Source organism: Bos mutus, chromosome 4 (genome assembly GCF_027580195.1).
Source record: "Bos mutus isolate GX-2022 chromosome 4, NWIPB_WYAK_1.1, whole genome shotgun sequence".
NCBI classification, from domain to species: Eukaryota; Metazoa; Chordata; class Mammalia; order Artiodactyla; family Bovidae; genus Bos; species Bos mutus.
Window position 1 is genome coordinate 37,372,342 of NC_091620.1, and position 17,075 is coordinate 37,389,416.

General features: G+C 36.6%; 1 protein-coding gene across 1 annotated transcript in view; it reads left to right on the forward strand.

Annotated features, from left to right (window-relative positions):
* POU6F2 (POU class 6 homeobox 2) overlaps positions 1 to 17,075 on the forward strand; it is a 504,980-nt gene that overhangs the window by 110,965 nt on the left and 376,940 nt on the right. Inside the window, exon 2 of the mRNA XM_070368781.1 lies at positions 5,746 to 5,917. Within this exon, the coding sequence (XP_070224882.1) occupies positions 5,746 to 5,917 (172 nt within the window). The remainder of the gene's footprint in view (positions 1 to 5,745; positions 5,918 to 17,075) is intronic.

Below are 17,075 nucleotides of genomic sequence, written 5' to 3' on the forward strand. Positions count from 1 at the left end.
GTATATAGATATGGATATATAGATACATATATAAAGAAAAAACAAAAATGAACTATGGTCTTATATTCAAAAGTCAAATAGAATGTCTTCTTAAAATGTATTGCTAGAAGGAAGAAGTATTGAATGGTAAAATATTAAGTTAGAAACTCTGTAACTTTGGGGGGAAAACATTCTTTAGTACATTAAATTTCATATTGATAACTAACTTCATTAACCTCATTAATACTTGGTAATTGGTTAAAGAAAGAGAAAAACAAAATTCTTTTCATGACTAAGGTAACAAAATCCACACTTGAAGTTTCCTTCTCCCCAAACCCACTAAGGTCTGTTTCTTCCTCTTCATGCATTTGTGATTTTGATTTTTACTTCTTCGCAGTAGGGGAAATTAAATACAAAATATGATGCTGTCTTTGCATCTTAAATTGGCTGTAGGTAATTTGTTTCTACTGTTTCCTAAATTGAAATATGGCATTTTAAGGGGTGGGGGAAGAGAAATCCAATATAGTTCTTTTTCTTTATAATGGATGTAATTTTTCTATTGAGTTCTAGAAATAGCTCTGTTGAGTATAACTTTGCCCTACTCTAGCACTTTGTGACCAAATGAATTGTTTCCTTGGATTTTTAAAGCCTGCCTGCCTATCTAATTTACATTTTCCTCAAAGCTGTTCTGATTGCCTGCTTCATAGTTGGCTTGTGTGTACATAAAAATATGCTGGACTGAGTTCAAGCTCAGTTTAGAGGGGCGAGGGTATTTCCAACGCGTGGCTGCCACCGGACACGGATGCTTTGCTGAGTTAATAATCTCGCTATCTTTAGTTTTCTCTGACTATAAAATGAGAATGATTATGCTTACAAAAACTCTGTTGGTTAAGTTATTGAAGCCTTAGCTGAATTATATCTTTGTTTATTTGGTATTGTTTTTAACAGCCTGGTGAAAGTCCAAGTTGAATCTTCCCTTTTCACAGTGCCCTGTATCTGCTCTTCACATAAAGGTTTTATGACAGAAATACATGGGGACATCCTTATTTAAAAATTGAAGGGCATCAGAAATTAGCATATGAAGAGAGTATTTACAGTTAGTATATACTAAGCTGTGGATAATTGTATGTGAATCAACTGTAAGGAATATTAATTGGGTAAAAGAGTATGAGAAGCACTGGAACAATTATGTACTTGCTGAAGCCTTTAGCTTATTATTATAGGATGGTTAAAAATTAGAACTATAATTTACGTTAGCTGTAATCTAAGCAGGCACATTCTAAAATGTTTCAAGAAGCACTAGGTCCGTTAGATAATATAATGCAGATTATAAGGAAGAGGTCTTCCACGGTCAGATAATTTGGGGAAATGCTAGCTTAATCAGAGTTGAATTGGTTTCTTTCCTGATAGACTTTTCTGGTGTATTTTCCACGTGTGTATGATTGCAAAACTCCTTTATTGTAGAGTCTTTTTTAGTACAAGTGTTCTGTGGAATTCACTTTGGAAAATACTGTTTTATTTCAACACCTTCATTTTCCAGATGAGAAAGCTGAGGGCAAAGTAGTTAAGTGATTGCTGAGTTTATGTTGGGTGTGACGCTGTCTGACGTCCCGCATACCACACCCTGTCACCCCACGGATTGTACTCAGGCAGCATCAGGCAGAGAGGTGTTTTGTTTCTAGAGACTGAAGCATATAAGACAGTATACATAGCATGCTGTGGGAATTAGTCATCCAGGATTTAAAGCCTTTCCTGGTCCATAATTGATGTTCTGGGAAACACTGTGGATTACCTAATCCATGAGCCTCGTTTTTTTTCACCCAGTAGAGGGTGCTGTATAAAAAATGCTGATTTTTGGAAATGAATTTCCTAGGGTTCAAAATACAGGTTTGCCTTACTAGCTGTGTGGCTTTGGGATAAGTCACCTAACTTCTCTGCGTCTCAGTCCTTCCTCCCTGAAATGAGGTAAATACCTTGCATACTCTGAGTGACATTAAATATAGCTGAGTTGCCTATTTGGTAAAGGCAGTCAATATATGTGGTCTATTTTTATTTCTTTAACAATACCCAAAGGAGATTTAAATAATTATTTGTGGTTCTGTTGTTGACTGCAGTTCCTTCATTGTAGGACGTGAAAATTTTTGTTGACATTTTGTTAATGGAAACTGAATCTCTCATTTCTTCTTTTTTTTTACTGTCTGGCTCTTGGGTCTCTTATGACCCTTGTGAGTGCCCTAAATTGGCACATGCATGTCCTGTTCTTGCTCATACTTGAGAAGTATGAGATCCATCTTGGACCAGTCCCTTTCTTTAACTGGGGCCAATGAACGAACTGCAGAGAAATCCCAACTTCTATAACTCTAGTTGTGACAGTTTCAAATTTTCAAGTACGAAATCTTCACCCACTGTTTTTTTGGCTTGCAGTAGTTCTTTCTCTTCCTATCTGCTGCTTCAGAGATCCTTGTACATGTGGAAGTTGTACACGTACCCAGGTCGATGCATGTTGGAAATCCTTTCCTTACTTTGCAGAAAGTATTTTACACACTGCCATCTCTTTGGGCAGGGAAAAAACAACTTCCAAGTCAAGTGCTACTTGAAAGAGGTAACCATCCCCCCACACCCCAATCCCTTATAAGACTGTACTCTGTGGTTACTGCTTGTGACACATTTTCAAATGGACCCCCCAGTGGCTACAGCTGTGATTAAAAGCTGTCTGCTGTCTACCTCGCTGGGGGTTTGCTGTTTAACCATGTCAAGCACATATATATGTGGACTACAGCTGCATCATGGAAAAGGTAGAGGATTTTGTAACATGAAAAATCAAATGAGTATATGAATGACAAACTCCTGAATTTTCGAAGCTCAAGCCACTGAGACACTAGTTGGAAACCTAGCCATGGATGAGGTACATAAAAGTAATTTAAAGAAGAAGAGCTAATGGTCAGGAATATACACCATCTGCCAGTACATGTTTTGCACACATCAGCTAGACTGAAACATCTTAAAGATTTAAGTGCACTTGAACTTAGCAGCTGCATTTCAGCTCCTCTATGGCATTCAGGATTCAGTTTGACCATTCACAAATAAAGCAGGAATAGAATGTTCTTTTCTGAAGTCTACCCAGATTCTGAAGTCTGCCCAGATACATAAATAGCCATGTTTGCCTTATCACGAGGGTAGTGAACGTCATTCTCAACACAAGTTTTCTTTTAACACCATCTTCAAAAATGCTCAAATGAGCAGTGTGGCCAGAGACTGAATGTCTCAAATGAGTCACACCCCCTTCTTTGGATCAGAGAGACTGAGGATTCAGTGTTGCATAAAGTAAAATAAATGTCCTAGAATTTAAACCTGGGCACTCTCCATGTGGAACTACGAGGTAAGGTAATATTCCTTTTCCTGCCTTACCCTTCCCTAGTCACCAAATCAGAAGAATCCAAACACGTGTTCTTTCTTAGCTACACAGGAAAGAAATTGGGGGAAATTTGGAGAAAATTGTGTCTCCTTTCCCCTCTGCCTGTCCCATTCCCCCCGCCCCCACCACCAATTTTCAAGTGCTCCAAACCTCTGCCTCCAAACACAGTAAATGAAATGCTAATCTATCACCAGCAAATTTAGGCTGACAATACTGTGCATCGACTGCATTGATGACATTGATTACATTTCAAATATTTACAATACAGTGAGACAAGCCTAATTTATTCTCTAAAGAGTTCAAGGTAGGTCTCACAATTTTCGAGGGGGAAGACAATGGAGGAATGTTTGTGGTTGCTATCTGCAATAATCTGATGCTGACAGAGAGTAGTATTTTATTTAGTAATTAACAGTGTAAAGGGGAGAGAAGCTGTCATGTTGGTTCTTAAGCTGGGGAATGTGATGAAAGATGATATCTGCGATCTCATCCTTTCCACTTGTTTAGGATTGTCAGGATGAGAAATGTCAGCATTATGAAAGCTCGGCTCTGCTCTTGATATGATAAAACCCTTCAAAAGCCAGTCTTCCTAGCTTCCCTTGTCCCCCTCCTTTCTCCCTCTCTCTGCACTTGCTTTTTTATTTATCCTGTTTTGTTAGATGGCAGAAATATAATTCTTTTCTTTCTTCCTATTATAAGCCACCATTTTTGTTTTATTATATGTTTCACAACCCCTAATGCCCCACTGAAAATTACCTTGTTAAATGACAGTGTTTCAAAGCCATGAATCCTTTCCACCATTCCCTCAGAGGTTTGAAACAGTCAACAGACTGTAAAGAATAAATAATAAAAAAGTATTGATTATTTTGATGACTGTGAGATTCAATTAAGTATTAATTTTGCCCTCCAGTGGACCTATCAAGGTATTCAAAAGGGAGGATTCAGCTCAGCTAAATGCGTGCTGAGTGCTTCAGCCTTAAATAGGGAGAAAATGTGTTTACCTACAGTATTTGAAGAAGAAGTGCATTGATGCACAGAGTCCAATATTTAAGTGCTGTGCAAATTAAGCCCTGGTGACAGTGACATTGTTTTCTGTGGTATGAGTATTGACTAAAGAAGTGCATTTGATGACAGCTTAAACTATTTGTATTGATTAACATTTTCATAGATTATCATGTGTCATATCAAATTCACTTTTCAGGCATGAATACATTAAAAAAAAATAACCACAGGCAAACCACAACCAATGTAATGATGGGACAGGGAGCCTGTGGCCCCACCTGCTCTGGCACTGGTCACCTGTTTCCTGCTCAGGAACCATTTAGGCATGAACTTGGCAATAAATAGCTCCCAGATAACGCAAAAGGGGCACTTTTGGCTTTTCTGCATCCGATATCGGTGCGACCACAGTATCATGCGTCTTGGTTAGCAAGTGGAATAAAAGGCTTCCCTTGGAAAATATTGCTGAACCTAAAATGCCCTCCTAATGAACTGAAGATAAAGCAGATTTAAAATACTGGGGGGGTAAAGTTTGCCTTTTCGGAGGTGATTTTTGTTTTCTTTTTCTTTAATGCTCTGGGCGTAGGGTGCTCTAGGTATCCGAATTGTTGAACAGAGTTTGTAAGTATTTTTTTTTTCCAATTCCTTTCAGAAACTGTAAACCAATTTTCATCTCTTTTGTTGTTTGCTTTCAAATGTTCATTTGATTTGGGGTCAGCTGCAGTCCCAAATCTGGGACCAGCAAAGTCAACTTCTAAAGGTACTGCTAGAATTTACATAAGAAATCTCTTTCATTCCATTGAAAGCCTTTGGAGGACTCTTTTCTCCCTGTCTCTTTTTCTGCTCTCGGGATAGGGTTTAATTGCTTCTCCCCCAGGGAGAGGGCTTCCTAAAATAGCCCATGGGTCCTCCCTAGGGTGCTCCTTCCTTTGAGTCTGTTGCCGAAGTACAAACCCCGCACTTTCCCCCCACCCCTTCCTGCATTCAAGACAGCACAAGGTGTAAAAACATTCGCACAAAAGCACATCCCACAATTAAAGCTGTGTTGGTTAGGTTGCTTTCAAAGAAGTTTTTTCTTTCCTTTTTTTTTTTTTTCCCTCTCGGAAGCCTCCTGCATCTCTCTCATGCTAGTTGAGCTTTAATGGGGTGGGGAGGAATGGAGAACTCGGATCTGTAATAGCTCTTCACTTGACTGCAGCCAGCAATAACAGCGGGAGCAGTCAGAGATAAGAGAGAGGGGAGAGAGGGAGTGTGTGTGTGTGGAAGAGAGAGAGAAGAGGAGAGGGAGACAAGGACACGCACACACTCAAGCGGCCACTTTTTTTCCTCCCCTTCACTCTTTTCCCCCATCCTAGGATCCAATGATAGCTGGACAAGTCAGTAAGCCCTTGCTGTCAGTGCGGAGTGAAATGAATGCGGAGTTGAGAGGTGAGGACAAGGCTGCTACTTCAGACAGCGAGCTGAATGAGCCCCTGCTTGCGCCCGTGGAATCAAATGACAGCGAGGACACTCCCAGCAAGCTCTTCGGTAAGTCTGTCTAGGTATTTCATTTCACTCCTACCATGGTGTCCGGAAGAGCCATCCACACCCCCACCCCTCCTCTTTTTTTCCCCCCCTGTTGTTCATTCAATTTTCTTCTAAGTACCAAAGAGGATCTTGGCATCTTGGAGGGGGCTGAGCCACCCCAGCTGATGCCAGGCTGGCTGGGAGGGTGTCCTCCAAACTTTTTCCAACCAGGAACTTCCTCCTGCCCCTTTGGACTGGTCAGATATTGCTAGCGTCCCCAGGCTAGAAATCACTGGGGGGAAAAAAAAAAGAAGATGAAAATCATCATCAGGAAATCAGTTCCATTGTGAGAATTGGTTAACGTTTATTGAATAAATATCGACTCAGTTTCGGGTTGCTTCGCCGCCTTTTGTTAAGGGGAAGGAGAGTAAAGAGTTATTATCTGTAGTCAAAAGACCAAAGAGGGGAACTGAAAAAATATCAATACTGGTCATTCTCTGCAGGTAAACAAAGGTGGCTCCTGGTATGGCTCAAAGACATAACATTTTGTAATCACAATTAGAATGAACATCTCTTCTTTTACAAGCGTGATGAGGGAAGAAAATAGGTCCTTGGCATCCCTCCCCTCAGCCATTTCCTTTTAACAGATGTTTACAGCCTCATCCTAAATGTGGAGGCAGCCCAGATCCCTTTTAGAAATCTTTGTTTCGTAAACAAAACAAGAACAAGCAGAGTGCCACTCCAGCAAAGACATCTGTCATTCAAACAGATGAGACTCTGTAAGCCAACTCAAGCAACTGTGATCTCTAATCAGAAAGGGGACCAGGCTGTGTTGAGGCGTGTGACTGAGTGATGGATGGTGATAGATGTCTCTGCTGGAGAAGCACTTTATGGGATAGAGTGACATTAGGTTTTCAGAACAGTTGTTCCTAAAACACTTGCTTTTAATTATTTCCAAGTGTTTATATGCTTATGACACTAAATATATATTATACATACACATATATAACACATACTAACCTGTTCATACCTATGTATACTAACCTGAGATATGTGTGTGTGTGTGTATATATATATATATATATATATATATACATACAGGAAGAGAACAAGTTAAAAACAGCCAAGTGCCTAAATTTTAAAGAAACACAGCATCATAGTATAGACTGCTTTTTTAAGAAAGTTATTCATTCAATTAAAAAGATAAGCTGAGAAATGCAAAATATAGAAAGAAAGCACCATAGATAGTTTGGCAGCTTCAGGCCAGCTTCAGCAGAGGAGCTTTCATCTGATTTTAAATACTCACTCAATCCAACATTAGAGGAGTGTTGCAGAGAAACTTTCTGTATCAAATTTTCTGTTGGTAAAATGCTGTTTTATACTTAAGAGTATAATAGATGCCAGTTACAAGAAATTTGGTCCTATGACCCTTTCTTGGAAAAGCAGCAGTTTCATCTCTAACATAAAATTTCCAAACCTAGGCATTAAGGTTTTAGCATTTTCACTCTCAAGAAATATTTTGTTGTAGTCCAAGTTTTTAGCTGTGTAGGAAGAGTTATGTCCTAAAACACTCATTTCATTTCAAAGGGTTAGTGAGAGAAGGCAGATAAAATTGTAAATTACAGGAAGGCCAAAGTCGCACTCCAGGCTCTTTGATGTTGAATATACTAATACCAAGCACTTTGACTTTTAAAATATAATCAATTATGAATTCAACATAACTGCAGAAAATGAATTATGTGTTCTTAAACTTTGTGTGCGGTTTTTAAAAGTAAATGCTCTTTGTAGACTTTGACTTGAAACCCCAAATTGGTTTTTTTTTCCAAGTAAAGCAGTTACTTTGACTTCTCAACATTTGTTTAGATTTTCCAGTGTTGAAAATTGTCATAGATTTGTTATGTCACCTTTTACTGATTGGCGTGGTGTGTAGAGAAATAAACTTTAAAAAAAAATCCAAGGTGGGAGGGGGATCAAAGAAATTTGAATGAAAATTTCTTTGAAAATATATTTTTAAAGTGGAATCTTTACGGAGTAAACTGAAGAACCATAGAGAAGTTTAGAAATCTTAGTAGGTTTTAGATGATACTCGTCTTTACTTTTTGGAATGCTCACCTTCTGAGTCTGTGGCTGAGAAACCTGAAAAATCTACATCTTATATCTAATATATCTTGTTTATTTACTTAATTTTATTTGATCTCTAGAGTGCTTTTTGAGCACAATGTGAATATTTTCCAGTTTCTATTAGATAAAGTAGAAACCAGCAGATGAGCAGTTTTGAAAACTTAAGAAAATAACTGAAGAAAATATGAGATAGACAGACTAGAAAGCACCCTAGAGGGATGCGTTTTTTTCCAAACTGATTTTACTGTGAACTTCTGATAGATGGAAAATTAAATTGAATATTTATCCTGTCCATTTCATTTAACAATAACCTTGCCATTTTTTTATCTCAATGTTCTTGCAGGTATCCTTAGCTACTAGGTCTGTTCTGCTCTCACCTTAATAAATATTATTGGGACTTAGCATTAGGAATTCTAGTTTATGTAACTGGCTAAAACTTTTTAGTATAACTCTCTCAGAATTTTTCGCAACTTTGGCAACACTTAACTGATACTAATCAAATGGATGATTATTATTTGACCTGAGTATGTTCAAGTTTTTCATTTTTAATAAATGGTTATGATTATACTTTTCTCTTGGTAATGGAGAATCGCATTTGTCCTAAATAACTGAGAGCGTCCAGGTTTATCTCTAAACAATGATTTTCTAACATATTCTCTCAAACCATGCTTCTTATAGCATGTTCCTTGTATTTTTGAAAATCAAGCTTCTGGAATGAGAGGAGAAGATTAAGATAATTTTTTGTGTGTATGATCTGTTTACTTTTGTGGAGAGACATTTACTGACAGGAGACAAAGTTCCATTTTTTATTCTAACCGAAATTTCAGTATAAATAGAGTTCTTTGGAGCTCCATCCTTGTTTTGTGTCTTGTTAAATTAGCAGTCCAGAGGACAAGTCTGTTTCTCTCACAGTATGACACCTTCAGCCCAAAAGTACAGAGAAAGGCTAATACAGATGCCCTCTATGGATAAACAAAGGAAATTCCAGGAACCATTGGGCCTTTTATGCCTCTCCTTAAATTGCACCTCTGCACTTAACAGCATCCAAAGGGAAACATACTGGGCAGACTGTTTCAGTGCTCTGAGCCGCTCAGCATACCAGAAGGAGACACCAGCAGCCATATGCCAGCCTAAGGAGAAAGTTCAGAAAAGGACCCTTGTGTTTTATAAAGTAATTACATCAGAGGTAATGTTTTGCTTAACTTGAACAGCCATGGAAACTAAAGTACACTTAGGAGAGATGAATTCACATTTCATTGAGAAGCATGTGCTTAGCTCGTTCTCTGTGATATCATTAAGTACTGCATTATTTGTTCTTGTAAAGACTGTGGAAGAAGTCTTCCCTTTTCAGTTTCTGACTTTGTTATGCTAAGCTCTGAGCTGTAGGAAGCAGTATGGAGGAAGAGTAGACTTGCACTTCAGGAAGTATTATCAGAGAATCTGGTTCTGTGTCTCCCTGTGTTTCAGCCTTGTGATCAGATGAGTGATGCCACACAGGACCAGTCATTTAATATGTGATGAGTGATGTCCATATTCGAAACCACTCTCAAAACTGGCCTTTGGCAAACAATCTCGAAGGGAAGAGGTTGCTGTGTTTCTCTAGTGACATTTATAGCACTTGTGTCAATGTGGTGCTTCGTTTTTAGTTATGCCCATCAAGAATTCAATGTTCCACATTCAGTCAAGTTGGATGCTAAAATTCAAATGGTAGCATCAACAACTTGGTAAGGAAAATGGCCCCAGAAAGGATAAAAATAATATATATCCCTAGAAAAAAATCTGTACTAAAGTTTTCCCATGCAGTCACAGCAGCAGAAGTGAGATCATATAAAACATGCCCTAAATATTTTCTCTCATATATATTTGAAATTTGAAAGATGATTTATTAACAGTCTTCCTCCTGGGAATATTTTTATTGTTTCAAGTTAAATCTTATGATTGCTTTTCTTGCAGTCCCAACTACCTTGGGTGGCTGGGTTAGTTGCTTACTTATACCCACTGCACGGGAACTGGGCACACAGCTCTAAAGCCTTGAGCTGAGACATTTAGCAAACAAACAAAAACATTTACAAACATTGTACCTGAAATAAAAATTGGTGGTTGGTTTTCTCTTATGATAGTGTGTGTTTTTAGGTTAAAAGCAATGATACTTGCATCCAATGATACTTATAAGGGTGGGTATTTTCAATGTCATTTATTTATGAACAATTGTGAAAGGATTGAAAGTTGGATCAGTGATTCTTAGCCTATAAAATGCACTCTCTATGGGGTTTTTCGTTTCCTTTCCTTTCTGTTATCTTTCTCATAGAAACATGCATTAGGAGATTTTTTTTTTTTAACTGCCATCCAGTTTGACTTGATTAGAATTTATGGCAGTGGAGTCGTTTCCAATGACAAAAGGATAAAGAACTAAATTGTCTGTCACCCCTTGAGACAGTGGTCTCTGCAGGTCAGCGTGGAGATCATTGATGGGGTGTTATAAGAACTGCACTTTGTGGTAAAGCTGCCTCTCGCCTGTGCATTAGTGAAGGCCTTCATCATGGCATCACTCTGTTACTTTATTTAAACATCTTTCAATGTCTTGATATTTATAATATTCTGATAAAATAGGCTGGGGCCAAGGAATCAGTAATGGGGCTTAAGCCCAAGAGGGATTTAGCTGGGAGTTGATAAGGAAAATTCCCTAGAGAAATAGATGTATTGAAAATATGTACCATGCTTTGGATCTTTAAAAGTTTCGATATTATGGCTATTGAAAATAAATACTAGTTTTTCACTGAGGAAAGTGTGTTTTGCTAGAGAAACCTTAAAATAACATATTTTAAAGTCAACTAATCTGAGTCAGAGATTAGAGTTAACCAGTGATTTAAAAGAAACCAGTAGAAACCTCAATTTGCATAAGTAAGTGAGGTGCATGATAAGGTATTTGTCAAAAATCAATTCTGGTTTCATACTCAAACAAGCCCATGCGGTGTTGTTCTCTGATTACTGAGTGGGGAGTGTGCCTTTAGGGGCATTTCTTAACATTTAAGAAAGTCTACTGCACCAAGGTATTTCTTTATAAAATCCCTTGTGTGTGTTTAGACAAATTAAGTTTAGTGTCCCTCCCCCCACCAAAAAGTATTAATATACTGCACTGATAAATAAATCCACTTTGAATAGCACTAATGTGTAAGCTTGGAAATAAAAATAAATTACTATGAAATGTCTCTGCTGTTCAAACTTCTCACCATGTTCTCACTGTGTTACACTGAACTATGTTCATCTCTATGGGTCACTGTGATGGACGACAGTGCACCATATATGACATAGATTCGGTGGGAACTTTCTCAGTGTTTTCTTTTTCCATCTCTTTGCCATGCCTGGGGTATGGAGGTCAGACCTCTGTATAAAGACTAAAGTTCTATATTGCAGTATCTGAGGATGTTGCTGCTTTGTAATACATTAATGAATTGAAATGCAGATACAAATTTACACTCTTTCTTTCATTTTGATTCCTAGGATGCTTATAGTTTGTTGTCCTTGTGGTTAAGTGGTCCTGTAAACAATTGGAAAGAAGATGAAGTATTAGAAATTATATTACTCTGTACCATCACCCCTTCAAATGATCCCTTTTTAGTATTTTTAATGGCTGGGAGGTTTTGATTTAAAGGCTACATGACATTTAATATTTTTGTAGTTCATACAGCTTGGTTTATGTCATAATTAATAAATAGAGGGGCATTCTGGATTCAGGCTCCCAAGGCTCAGCCCTTTAGTAGGTTGTTTTCTTTTCTAATTACCTAATTTAATGACAGAGTATTATTCTTTCCAAGAACTGACCAAATAAATATTTCTCCCACTTCAAAAATGAGATATAAGTGACTTTTGGCAGTGGACTTTACTGGTTATTAGACAGTAAACAGATAATTTGTGAGAGAGCAGGTATTTTCTTTGATTGGCGACCTTGCTGGTTTATGTTTGGGGATTAATAATACATCAGACATTCACACATTAAAAAGAAAGTAGTTGTGAAGGAGGAAGGATGAAGGATGCGGCTCTGCTATTGGGCTGCTCCTGATTATCCGGGGCCTCCCTGGGAATGGGGGCCGTCGGAGGAGCCAGCGCATTTGCCCAAATTTGCACCTGGCTCCACTTCTCATGTTTCTTGATTTTCTTATGCTGAAGAAAAAGATAGCAAAGTGTTTATACCAAACTGGCACCCTGTCAGGGGGCAATCTGTGTAAAGTTTCCAGCTGTCAGGTTAATAAATTTTTTAAAAATATCCAAAGGCAGAGGTAGCTAGAGAAAGCTCAGAGTGACAGTTGCCATCCTCCACTGGATGGGTGGACGGCCAAAGTGGCTCTGAAATTTTCTTGTTTATTGCCTTCCTAGCCTCTGTACTTCGCTGGTGTTTTTGTTCAGCTGTCCTTTTATGAAAGCCATTTCAGTCTTACTTTTTAAATGTTTTTCCCATTTTAATTTCCAATGTCTTTTCTTTGAGAAGGAAATAAGTGAGCGTAGTTTGTTTTGAAATGATATTTTACCGTTGCACATATACCCTATGCGATGAGCCTGAATGAGGTTCTAAATCTGCCAACACTGGGCTTTTCTTTCAAAATAGCTTCAAGTAATGGTTATATTAAAATTCATTCATAAAGAACTACTTGGGCTTTGGCATTCTGGGCGCTTCTGATGAGGTGTGTTAATTAAACCTGTTGACCTGACTCAGTGTTTGAAATATAAACTCCCACCTTCTGCTTCTCAAAATCAAGAGAAAATGTATCTTAAAAAAAAGATACAAGTGAACTTATTTACAAAACAAAAATAGACTCACATAAATAGAAAACAAATTTATGGTTACAAAAGGGAATAGCAGGAGGTGAGGGGAACATATATTAGGAGTTTGGGATGAACATATACACACTATTGTATATAAAACAGATAAACAATGAAAACCTACTGTATAACACAGGGAACTCTGCTCAATATCTTGTAATAATCTATAATGGAAAATAATCTGAAAAAGAAAATATAAATGAGTACATATAACTTTTGTAACTGAATCACTTTTCTGTACACTTGAAACAAACACAGCATTTTAAATTAACTATACTTCAATTAAAAAATGATGTAAGGAAAAGATAGTCCACCTTAAAAAAAAAAATCAGATTGCCTACAAATATGAAACAAGGGCACACTAGTTTGGTTACATCTCTTACTTTATGTTGAGACACTATTGTGAGCTATCAGAAATGGACCAATCCTTTTTAATGTGAATGCAGAGGTCAGGAGAAGTAGCACGGGTCACTTTTGGTTGTTGCCATTCTCAGAGAAGTGGAAATTAACTTTTTGAGTAAGTGCTCAAAGATCATTTTTAAAAACCACCCTAAACAAGGCACATAATTCCTCTTTTTAATCGTTAACTGATACTTAAAAAAAACCTAGATGTTAGGTTTTTTCATTTGAGTTTTTAAAAGAGAGTCTAAGCTCAAACTTCTCTTATTCTTTCTTTTAAAGTGCTTTTAAGGTCTTTAAGTGGCAAGAACATACTGGTTTTTATTTTCATTAAAATGAAACAACAACATACCTGGAACAACATAGTTAATATAGTATGAGTCACTTTTATTAGAGGACTGTACTGCTATCAAAACTATTTGAAAATAGAAAAAATGATCATATTACAATTAAAGAAACTAAGTAACATCATTACATAATTAAATACATTACATAAGAATTTTGTTGTACTGAAGATCATTTGAAAATGGGATTCTATAATGAAACCTGCATTCCTTAAGATGGTGAATAATTTAAAACCTGCTAGCCTGAAAATGAGGTAAAATATTAAGATATTTTTAGGACATTTATCATGGACCAATGACACCTGACATGAAACAATAAGACAATTTAATGAATGTGTTCTGAGTGCTTTATCTTTTTCTATGAAATAATAGTATTTTCCAGGTAGATGTACTTTTAAAATATATTGTGTTATTTTAATTTCATCCTATTAATGAGGGGAAAAAAAACTCAGGTGAGATAAAAGTTTGTGAAAGTCAAGAAATCCATATTTAAAGATCAGTATTAATACAGTGTTTTAAATTAACAATGCACATTTTCCATTCTCTTATCACTTCTATATTTTATCTTTGTTATCCTGCATTTTCTTTCTAAGGTACAATGAATGCACAGTGAATGAATGTAACACTACCCATGTAAAGCATCTGTGAATGTCTACTGTGTGTTCTTCTCTGGTCTTTCTCCTGTGTTTGTGTGATACTTCAAATTGTCTTGCTAAATTTGTAATATGCATGTATTTTCTCTATCATAAAATTAAGAATGGTATCCATACATAACTTAAATGTCCTTCTCCCATACCTATGTATATTTTAAAAAACTGTTTCCAGATAAAATTAATAGCTTGCCAATAAAGGACAACTAGTTATAATATAGCATTGCTTCAGGCACAGTTGGGCTCTAATCCAAGTTCCAGTGTCTTCTTTGAAGCTGCTATTCACTGAGCAGAGGAGACAACAGGATTTCTCAGAATTTGTGCAGTTTAATTCAGTAAAGAGATTTGGGGGTTTCTATACAGTTTGATTTATATGGAACAGATTTTAAAAACATACAAAACTTGCCCATGCTAAAGAAGACTTTAAATATTGGGAACTTAAATATTTGTCTACTTGTGGGATATACATATGCTACAATGTAATATTTATCTTTTTCTTTTTTAAAGTAAAAGGCATTTATTTGTGCAATAGGCAGTAAGCACAATTTTGGTTACACATTTCTGTAAGAATTACATGTGCCTAAACATATATTTACATACACACATAGCAAGATATGATAGGTGGTTGATGCATGAAAAGAAATCACATCTTAAACATTTGCTTTTAAAATAGTGTGGTGTAATTAATCTCCTTTTGCAGTTCTTGATGGCCATATATGTGGTGATTTGTCTTTTCATATCAATATGGCAAGATCTATTTTTATAAATTAATGGTTTGGGGTTACTTATTGCATGAGAGAATCATCATGGTTAAAGTAGAAGAGGGACTGAGGATTAATTTGATTTAAAAATGCAAACATTTGAAGCTGTTTAAAAAGCATGAAAAATTATTATTGCACAATGAATTCTTGCAAAACCAACCAAGGGTAGAAGAGAATAAAAAATTAAATAGGAAAACACATTTTTTCCCATACTAAAAAGTATACAGATGCAGAAGTGGTTTGTAGGGTGAAATGCCCTCTTCCAAACTTGAATTTTTTTTTCTTTAGCATACCTAATTTCATTTAGTAAAATATTGCAGAATAGAAATGTGTCCAAAAGGAAATATCCAGTTTTCAAAATGAGAACCATGAAAAGAATATCAAATAAAGCTAACACTTTAATGGCTCTGTTTAATTATATTTATGTACTTCACTGTTATGTATGCAGGGGTAAATATTCAAGATAGGGATTACTTGATTTTTTGTGGGAAAACTTTCATACAGTTTTGGAAAGCAACATGCACCATTGTTTTAGATGTAGATTAGCTCATCTTATTCTGACTTCTAAAATTAAGGCAGATTTTATAAGCTACCTAAGGAATTGCTCAAATTTTCAGCTATACAAGCCTATTTCTTCACTTTAGTCTTAAATCTTTACTTCTCCAATTATATTTCATGCTCATAGTAATTCTGCAACAATTTAATAGGAATCTGCAGGCAATCAGAAAAGTGTTGAAATTAAGCATTACTTTAAAAGGAATTAATGTCTACAGCTGCCTGCTTTGAAAAAAAAAAAAAAACTGGTCAGATTGGAGATTGCTGATGGCATTGACATGGTTGTATTAGCCTAGGATGGTAGGTACCTGTCTTGTCGGCTGTAGTGTATCAATATGTTTTTATAATGATACAATAACCTGAACCCTGTAACAGTTTATGGTCCTTTTGAGAATTCTTATGGATTCTTAGAGTGACGGAGGTCTGAAAAAAGATCTTGAAAGCTTTCACAAAATCTGGCTAGGTGACAGAAAGCTAGCATGACTGTGATTTAGCTGCTAAGGAATCCTATTGACTGGGAACATCATTAAACTTTTAAGTTAAAACAAAAATCACAAGACAAATGGTAGATATGAAGGGCAAAGCGTACCCAGAAGGACGGCAGAAATTAAAAAGTGCTGAAGGGTCTGAGATAAAAGGCAAAATTCAGCAAGCTCAATGTTGATCTGAGTATTCTACTTAGAAAAAGGATTTTTGTTCATATACTGTTCTGAGTAGTGCCATGTGCCCTGGAAATCGGTGTGAGTACATTTCCTTCCTGGGATCTATTGGACTTCGTGATTGCTTTTTTATTTTCCCTGACAATTTTTAGTCAATGATAAATAAAAAACTTGAATTTTGAATCTGGCACCCATGAAATATAAAACCAGAAGCAGCAGGAAATAACCAGGACAAGTAACTTCACATCAGTTTATGCCCACAGATATCAATCTTCTTAACATTGGTAATACTGCTAATTTCTCTGGGCTTTCTAAAATACACTTCCACACGAGCTCTCAAAACCCATAAAAGTGTGGCATGTAAAGTAAATTGTTTGTCACTTGCCGACGACCTGCCATATTTATTGTCAGGAGAAATGGACATTCTCTGGAAGAGCAGTTGTTAAAGGCCAAACAATTTTTAAAGATGGCAAAGATGCGTGAGGGTTTTCCTTTTTCTAACAATGAGCCACCCCTTCAGACATCAAAAGACAAGATAATAAGACACTTCAAGCACAATTCAAGATTATATTCAACATCTAAAGGCTCATCTCTTGTCAGTTTGCATTTACTCTCTCAGGGATGTGATGCTTCTATCATCTTTCTGTCAAGAGGAGTCTGGCAGAAGAGGCGAGGGCTCTTATTTCACACACTTAGGGTTTTTTATCAAATAGCCCACACTCGTTCTGATTCAGCCAAAATGGGGGGATAATTTGAAAAAGGTCATGCAGAAGCACAAAAATCTCATATTGATTTGTGTGATTAGAAGGCATTAAAATTGCACGTTTATATTAGTTGCTGAGATATTTTGTCAGTTTATTTGGTAATACACT